Source organism: Daucus carota, chromosome 3 (genome assembly GCF_001625215.2).
Source record: "Daucus carota subsp. sativus chromosome 3, DH1 v3.0, whole genome shotgun sequence".
Taxonomy (NCBI): domain Eukaryota; kingdom Viridiplantae; phylum Streptophyta; class Magnoliopsida; order Apiales; family Apiaceae; genus Daucus; species Daucus carota.
The window spans coordinates 19,841,913-19,851,278 of NC_030383.2; the positions used below are offsets into that span (position 1 = coordinate 19,841,913).

A 9,366-nucleotide genomic window follows, 5' to 3' on the forward strand; every position below is an offset into this window, starting at 1 on the left:
GACAGACATAACTTGATTAATTAATCGGGAGATTATTAGGCGAGTTGTGAAACAGAAAATCCTTGGTTCGTGATAGCTTATAAGTTGGTTTTGATTGATCATGGGAGTGACTTCAAGATTAAGTTATAGGTATTATTTTGTATCTTGGGAGAGAACATTATAATCAATAGAAGGATTGTTTTTAGCAGAGTGGAGACTTGTTTATCACAATTGATTGACATTCATTATAGCCAGCAAAGAAACCTGATTCTTGGATTGCTTTTTATCATCGTTAATTCACACTTTTAATTGCTTTATTAGTTTAATTTAGTTGATAGTAAAACCACAATTTATTCTCTAAACTTCTAAATAGAAAGGAGTAATATACTTGATTTAATATTGTATTCAGTCCTTCCCTGAGAACGAACTTTACATAATTTCACTGCAACAAATTGGCGCCGCTGCCGGGGAAGGCAGCAATATTAAGTTTAAGTTAATTATTTCTTATTGTTTAGATTTTACTAAATTTGTTTCCGAGAACAATCTCATTGGTGTTTCGTTTCAGGTACATCTTATATGCGTAGATCGAAAAGTGTTGGAGATTTCGAACTAGATCCAGAAATTGAGCGCACTTTTCGAGTTAGAAGAAAAGAGGCTAGGCAAAGAAAGGAAAGAGCCAAGATGACTGACGCTGAAGATAATCTTGTTGTTAATCTTTTCCAGTCATCTATTCAGGATCATGAAACTCCTAATCCTGCGAATTGCATGTACAAAACTCCTGAGATTGGTGCAGCTCAATATAACATCAATCCCAGTCTAATTCAGATGGTGAGCAATTCAGCTTTTGAAGGAGACATTGAGAGAGAGGATCCACACCGACATCTAGAGCGCTTCGTGCAAATGTGTGGTTCTTTCAGAATTAATGGGGTTACTGCAGATCAGATTCGTCTCCACATGTTCCCTTATTCTATAAAGGGAAAAGCTTTGGAATGGTTTCAACAATTGTCAGATACTGCTCTAGCTACTTGGGATAATCTTTCTACCGAGTTCTTATCCAAATATTATCCTTCTGATAAAACTCAGCAAATGAGAGCTATTATTCTTACTTTCAAAGCACAACCGGGTGAAGGCTTGTATCAGGCATGGGAGAGATACAAGGCATTGTTGAGAAAATGTCCACATCATGGTTACGAGGAGTGGATGGTTCTGAGTACTTTCTATGGAGCTCTAAATTCTGATATTCGGCTGAGTTTGGATGTTGCAGCTGGAGGAAATTTTAAAAAAGCACCTGTTCATCAAGCAAAGGCACTTCTCGAGGAATTGGCCTCAAATAACTATGCTTGGGCACCCAGTGGTACAAGTTCAGTGAAATCAGCACAAGACACCGAGATGATGAACTTACTCACTTTGAAATTGGATGCTCTTACTCAAGAGGTCCGTGGGCAAAAGGCAAGTGTTAATGCTATCTCTTCTCCGATGGAAGGATATTTGGATCCTAGTGTTAATCAGCACTCTTATACACAACAGTTTCCAGACGAAGCATCTTTTATCCAAGGTAGACAATCATGGCCTGTTCAGAACAATTCCTATTATAATCCAAATCAGAGGCCCAACAACAATCTTTCCTACAACAATAGTCATGCTGTTAATCCATCATATGCAGCTCCAAAGCAAAATCCACCTCCTGGTTTTCAACCACGTCAGCAGTATCAAAGTCAACAACAGTTTCAACCTCTACCTAATGACAAAAAAGAGCCTGCTGATTGGGAAGTTGCACTCGGCAAGATGATACAAGGAACTACTGGGGCTTTTGCTAATATCGAGACTAAATTCGAGAAAGTTGAGTCAAGGATTGATCAGATAGCTTCGTCACAGAAGATGTTAGAAATGCAGATTAGCCAAATTGCTAATAAGGTTGGTGTTCGTGAGCAGGGATCACTACCTAGTCAACCAGATGTGAATGCCCAAGAGCACTGCAAGGCTATCACATTGAGGAGTGGCAGAGAATTACCTGAAGTTAGAGTCCCAGAACTGAGTGATGCAACTCTTCCTCCTAAAAAGAGAAAGTCATATCAAACTACTATGAAAATTGCGGAAAAGATTGTGGATGATTCAAAAGATGATATTGCACCAAAAGCTCACATGAAACAACAATATGTGCCTCCAATCCCTTTTCCACAAAGGTTGACAAACCGGAAGTTAGAGAAGCAATATGAGAAATTTTTACAGATGTTTCGGGAGATACACATTAGCATTCCTTTTGCTGATGCTTTGGCTCAAATGCCCCTTTATGCGAAATTCATGAAACCGGTATTATCTAATCGCAAGAAGTTAGAGGCGGTGGAGACCATCAGTCTTAATGAAGAGTGTAGTGCGGTTATCCAACGCAAGATCCCTCCTAAACTCAAGGACCCTGGTAGCTTTTCTTTGCCATGCACTATTGGACAAGTCGGAGTAAAAAGAGCATTGTGTGATCTTGGAGCTAGTGTGAGCTTGATGCCATATTCAATATACAAAAGACTTGGTTTGGGAGAGCTAAAGAAAACAAGGATATCACTTCAACTTGCAGATCGAACTATAAAATATCCACTGGGTGTACTTGAAGATGTTTTGGTGAATGTTGATAAATTTGTTATTCCTTGTGATTTCGTTATTTTGGAGATGAATGAGGATGTTGAGATTCCGATTATCTTGGGAAGACCATTCTTGGCCACTGCTGGAGCAAGTATTGATGTGAAGGCTGGCAAGCTTTCACTAAACGTGGGTGAAGAAAAAGTTGTGTTTGATCTAGATCAAGTTTTAAAGGCACCTGCACTTGAAACCGAAAGTTTTGCTGTGGGTATTGTTGAAGAACTTGTGCACCATGTCACTGATAATATTCGTGAGAAGGAAGCTGAAGCTGGTGAAAATAATTATTTGGATTTCCAAGAAGATGATTTGAACGAGACGGATGTGACAATTGGACCATCTGAGATAGTTTTGAAGGAACCACCATAAAAATGAGGAAACTGACGTCCGGCTAAATGACGTTAACGACAGCGCTTTTTGGGAGGCAACCCAATATCTCGGTAAACTATTATAGTATATAATAATATAATTTTTGTTTTTCTTTTAGAAATATATTATTATTATTACTATATATATTTATATATTATTATTTTTTTACTCCCACAAGGTGCCTTGATAATTTTTTGTGAAGTGTTGCAGGATTATAAAAATAATTTCTAATAAGTTTGGATATAAAAAAAAAAATCAGAAAAAGAGAAAAAGTAACGGGACAAGAGCTCCGTGCCTGCCTGCGGTGTGATTTTTCTGCTGTCCGTGCATAAGCTTCTGGAGTCGGTGCGCTTTTTAATTGTTTTCTGCCGGCAGTGCTGATTAATGCTGCCGGTGCGAAAGCTACTGACTAAATTTCAATTTCCACTATGCATTAGTCCAATTTCTTATGGTATCAGGCCAGCTATATGAGCCCACTACTACTACACTAGCAGCAGCCCATTACGCAGGACAGGCCCAGTCTACATCAGTCCGTAGTACTCCAAGACATAAGTCCAATGCTGTCAATTCTTAAGGAGCGCTAGATTTTTAAGGAAGCAGGAAGTCCATTAGTAGTCAAAAATAATTTTGCGAGCAGGAGGAATCGAACCCTGCACCTCCAAGTCTTAGTGCCCATACTGGAACCATTTGGGCAAGCTTGCTCCTGAGTTATAATTCTGTTGCACTTCAATAAAAGCTACTGGGAAGAGCTGCCAACTCAGGGGAGTACTCTTTATCTATTTATTATATTATATTATATATTATATTTTTTTTTTTTTGACAAATATTATATATTGTATTTTTAGTTATGTTATATTATATTATTCATTGAGGACAATGAACCATTCAAGTGTGGGGATGTGTTCTCACGAATAAGATTAATAATAAAAAAAATAGATAATTAAAAAAAATTGTATATTGCCTTGTCTTAAATTTAGGATATTCATGATAGTTGCATTTAAATTAGAGCATATAGTTATTTAATTTGGCATGCAATTTTTTTTTTTTAATTTTTGGTAGATTTTTATTAATTTTTTTTTATAGTTTGCATTTGCATAATTCCATGAAAGTTTGTAGGCCAAGTCAATTTCCTAGGATGAGTTTATTTGCATAATTTCTTGGCTAGTAATCTTGATCATATGTGATGTCTTGCATGCTTAGAAATTGCTTGTGCGGTAACTTGTAATAACATTATAACTGTTCTAGAGGCGAGATTTAGACTAGCTTATTTCTTGAGTCTTAGCTATGAGCCGGGCGTAGAATTTTGACTATTCCCTTTTGAGCTGAGAGTCTATAATTCTTAAGTGAGGGGGAGCTTTGGGATATACATGCCTTTCTAAAAAAAAAAAGAGAGAAAAAAAAATAAAAAATAGACACATATATTAGCAATAAAGTTCACGAAAAAAAAAATGGTGGTATAATTGACTAGGTTGGGCTCATTAATACTCGAGTAATTAAGTCTGAGGGGACTTTGTGCCTAGTAACCTAAAGCCTTTCATGGTTTGGGATTGCTGACCCAACACTCGCTAAATGGGTATTAGTGCATAAATCTTTTGGGATCTCAACCATTGCACGGTCAAATAAGCCATCGAAAGCATGTGTGAACAATTTGGTTGGTGAAGTCTTATGGTGGTCGTAACTCACTTACCCTGAGAAGCGTCCCGACCTTAGACCAAGCATGTACACACCAAATAATAGATATTGAAAAAAAAAAAAAAAAAGAAAAAGAGCATATATAAGAGAGGCATGGAAGTTCCTTGGTGACCCTAAGCTGTAGTTGACTCTAATGTAACGAAGTGTTTAAGCATTATTCTTATTAACGACTCATGGCTAAGATTCTGTTGAAGTTTGTTGGTCTTTATGTTGTTTCATTAGAGAGCATGTTGAGCACACACGATGCACTCCGTACTTGCAGTGAAAGAGTTGCATGACTAATGTGTGTGATAGATGAAATCCTTGATTGTTGCATATTCTGAGGATTATATGTTGACAAGGTTGATAATTTCATGATTGAGATCTATGCATATTCATTTAGTTTGCATTCATATTAGTTGCATTCTTAAGACTTGGCAGAAAAAAATGAATTTTGTGGGTACATTCACTACAGGCCCTCACGAGACCTTACTCGTCCACTAGGGCTGCCTGGGGGTTTAAAGGGCTTGTTGCATATGCCAAATGCAACCGTGATCACCTACGGAAGTGGTATATATTTATTAGGTGTTAGCTTAAGTTTATTTTATTTGCCCGAGGACGTGCAAAACACTAAGTGTGGGGATATTTGATAGAGCATATATTTATATATGCTTTTATATGATTTTATTCCCATAATTGTGGTATTTTGTAAATAATCGGGTAATTACTAATTGATTTTAAGTGTTTAATGGCAGGAAAATAAATATTCCTAAGTTGGATGAAACTAGCTTATTTGGGCTTGTATTTGATGGAAATTCGGACTTTATGGGCCACCTGCGCAGCAAATCTTGTTTGGGCCATAACTTGAGTTCCGGACGTCAGAATTAGACGATTCAACAGCCCACGCGAAGATATCTTAATTGTCTACAAGTTTAAAGTGGTCCAGCTATCTAAAGACAAAAGGATCAGCCCAGAATCAGGCCTGAAAGTCAGCCCACGAATTTTGTCTCAGAATCCAACTTGTTTTAGGAAATCGGAATTGTTTTTCGAGGAAACCATTAAAACATTATTATTATTAGGGTTTTATTATTATTAGATATCGAATAGTGTGTATTGAGAGATAGAGAAAAAAGAAAGCTTTGGGAGATAACTTGAGCAAAGATTGAAGGGATTCAGTCCAAGTTCGAGAGATTTCGTCAAGTTGTATTTTCTTCACTCTTGTACTCTTTTGACATGATTTCAGTAATATATATATTCGTGTTTTCTTTAATTGTTATGGGTAACTAATCCTCTAATCCGAGGATTGGGGAGTATTTGTTGGCTTAATATGTTTGTTTGATCTAAGATTGTGGTTTCTCTATGAATGCTAATCTGTCATTGAGCGCTTAACACAGTTATAGGAGTCGCGAACCTGTAATTGTATCTGTAGGATTTATAATGAATCGGGAGAGGATTTATATTTCTTGTACATGATATGACAGACATAACTTGATTAATTAATCGGGAGATTATTAGGCGAGTTGTGAAACAGAAAATCCTTGGTTCGTGATAGCTTATAAGTTGGTTTTGATTGATCATGGGAGTGACTTCAAGATTAAGTTATAGGTATTATTTTGTATCTTGGGAGAGAACATTATAATCAATAGAAGGATTGTTTTTAGCAGAGTGGAGACTTGTTTATCACAATTGATTGACATTCATTATAGCCAGCAAAGAAACCTGATTCTTGGATTGCTTTTTATCATCGTTAATTCACACTTTTAATTGCTTTATTAGTTTAATTTAGTTGATAGTAAAACCACAATTTATTCTCTAAACTTCTAAATAGAAAGGAGTAATATACTTGATTTAATATTGTATTCAGTCCTTCCCTGAGAACGAACTTTACATAATTTCACTGCAACAATTATTGACTAGATTGAAGTTGGAAACAACTTGTAGCTTCATTCCAGACTTGTTTGAAGTTAAAAACAACTTGTAGCTTCATTTTCGGTTGTTTGAAATTGTAATCAACTTGTAGTTTCATTCTGGACTCGTTTGAGCCCGGAAACAACTTGTAGCTTCATTGTTGGTAGATTGAAGTTGGAAACAACTTGTAGCTTCATTCCAGACTCGTTTGAAGTTAAAAACAACTTGTAGCTTCATTTTCGGTTGTTTGAAATTGTAATCAACTTGTAGTTTCATTCTTGACTCGTTTGAGCCCCGAAACAACTTGTAGCTTCATTATTGACTAGATTGAAGTTGGAAACAACTTGTAGCTTCATTCCAGACTCGTTTGAAGTTAAAAACAACTTGTAGCTTCATTTTTGGTTGTTTGAAATTGGATCAACTTGTAATTTCATTCTTGACTCGTTTGACCCCGGAAACAACTTGTAGCTTCATTATTGACTAGATTGAAGTTGGAAACAACTTGTAGCTTCATTTCAGACTCGTTTGAAGTTGAAAACAACTTGTACATTCATTTTCGGTTGTTTGAAATTGGAATCAACTTGCAGTTTCATTCTTGACTCGTTTGAGCCCGGAAACAACTTGTAGCTTCTTTCTTGACTAGATTGAAGTTGGAAACAACTTGTAGCTTCATTCTAGACTCGTTTCAAGTTAAAAACAACTTGTAGCATCATTTTCGGTTGTTTGAAATTGTAATCAACTTGTAGTTTCATTCTTGACTCGTTTGAGCCCGGAAACAACTTGTAGCTTCATTATTGACTAGATTGAAGTTGGAAACAACTTGTAGCTTCATTCCAGACTCCTTTGAAGTTAAAAACAACTTGTAGCTTCATTTTCAGTTGTTTGAAATTGTAATCAACTTGTAGTTTTATTCTTGACTCGTTTGAGCCCGGAAACAACTTGTAGCTTCATTGTTGACTAGATTGAAGTTGGAAACAACTTGTAGCTTCATTCCAGACTCGTTTGAAGTTGAAAACAACTTGTACATTCATTTTCGGTTGTTTGAAATTGGAATCAACTTGTAGTTTCATTCTTGACTCGTTTGAGCCCGGAAACAACTTGTAGCTTCATTGTTGGTAGATTGAAGTTGGAAACAACTTGTAGCTTCATTCCAGACTCGTTTGAAGTTAAAAACAACTTGTAGCTTCATTTTCGGTCGTTTGAAATTGTAATCAACTTGTAGTTTCATTCTTGACTCGTTTGAGCCCCGAAACAACTTGTAGCTTCATTATTGACTAGATTGAAGTTGGAAACAACTTGTAGCTTCATTCCAGACTCGTTTGAAGTTAAAAACAACTTGTAGCTTTATTTTCGGTTGTTTGAAATTGTAATCAACTTGTAGTTTCATTCTTGACTCGTTTGACCCCGGAAACAACTTGTAGCTTCATTATTGACTAGATTGAAGTTGGAAACAACTTTTAGCTTCATTCCAGACTCGTTTGAAGTTGAAAACAACTTGTACATTCATTTTCGGTTGTTTGAAATTGGAATCAACTTACAGTTTCATTCTTGACTCGTTTGAGCCCGCAAAACAACTTGTAGCTTCTTTCTTGACTAGATTGAAGTTGGAAACAACTTGTAGCTTCATTCTAGACTCGTTTGAAGTTAAAAACAACTTGTAGCATCATTTTCGGTTGTTTGAAATTGTAATCAACTTGTAGTTTCATTCTTGACTCGTTTGAGCCCGGAAACAACTTGTAGCTTCATTATTGACTAGATTGAAGTTGGAAACAACTTGTAGCTTCATTCCAGACTCGTTTGAAGTTAAAAACAACTTGTAGCTTCATTTTCAGTTGTTTGAAATTGTAATCAACTTGTAGTTTTATTCTTGACTCGTTTGAGCCCGGAAACAACTTGTAGCTTCATTGTTGACTAGATTGAAGTTAGAAACAACTTGTAGCTTCATTCCAGACTCGTTTGAAGTTGAAAACAACTTGTACATTCATTTTCGGTTGTTTGAAATTGGAATCAACTTGTAGTTTCATTCTTGACTCGTTTGAGCCCGGAAACAACTTGTAGCTTCATTGTTGGTAGATTGAAGTTGGAAACAACTTGTAGCTTCATTCCAGACTCGTTTGAAGTTAAAAACAACTTGTAGCTTCATTTTCGGTTGTTTGAAATTGTAATCAACTTGTAGTTTCATTCTTGACTCGTTTGAGCCCCGAAACAACTTGTAGCTTCATTATTGACTAGATTGAAGTTGGAAACAACTTGTAGCTTCATTCCAGACTCGTTTGAAGTTAAAAACAACTTGTAGCTTCATTTTCGGTTGTTTGAAATTGTAATCAACTTGTAGTTTCATTCTGGACTCGTTTGAGCCCGGAAACAACTTGTAGCTTCATTGTTGGTAGATTGAAGTTGGAAACAACTTGTAGCTTCATTCCAGACTCGTTTGAAGTTAAAAACAACTTGTAGCTTCATTTTCGGTTGTTTGAAATTGTAATCAACTTGTAGTTTCATTCTTGACTCGTTTGAGCCCCGAAACAACTTGTAGCTTCATTATTGACTAGATTGAAGTTGGAAACAACTTGTAGCTTCATTCCAGACTCGTTTGAAGTTAAAAACAACTTGTAGCTTCATTTTTGGTTGTTTGAAATTGTAATCAACTTGTAATTTCATTCTTGACTCGTTTGACCCCGGAAACAACTTGTAGCTTCATTATTGACTAGATTGAAGTTGGAAACAACTTGTAGCTTCATTTCAGACTCGTTTGAAGTTGAAAACAACTTGTACATTCATTTTCGGTTGTTTGAAATTGGAATCAACTTGCAG

At 36.2% G+C, this 9,366-nt stretch overlaps 1 protein-coding gene and 1 pseudogene across 1 annotated transcript; one reads left to right on the forward strand and one right to left on the reverse strand.

The window, feature by feature from the left end:
* The first annotated feature begins 555 nt into the window (after positions 1–555).
* LOC108203907 (uncharacterized) lies at positions 556–2,976 on the forward strand. Its single transcript, XM_017373111.2, has one exon. The coding sequence runs from the start codon at positions 556–558 to the stop codon at positions 2,974–2,976; it is 2,421 nt and encodes an 806-aa protein (XP_017228600.2).
* LOC135151801 (small nucleolar RNA R71) lies at positions 1,055–1,169 on the reverse strand (annotated as a pseudogene).
* Positions 2,977–9,366: the final 6,390 nt, after the last annotated feature.

Excerpts from the sequence above, each read along its gene's own strand:
- LOC108203907 (XM_017373111.2), top strand. The coding sequence starts at position 556 with ATGCGTAGATCGAAAAGTGTTGGAGATTTCGAACTAGATCCAGAAATT.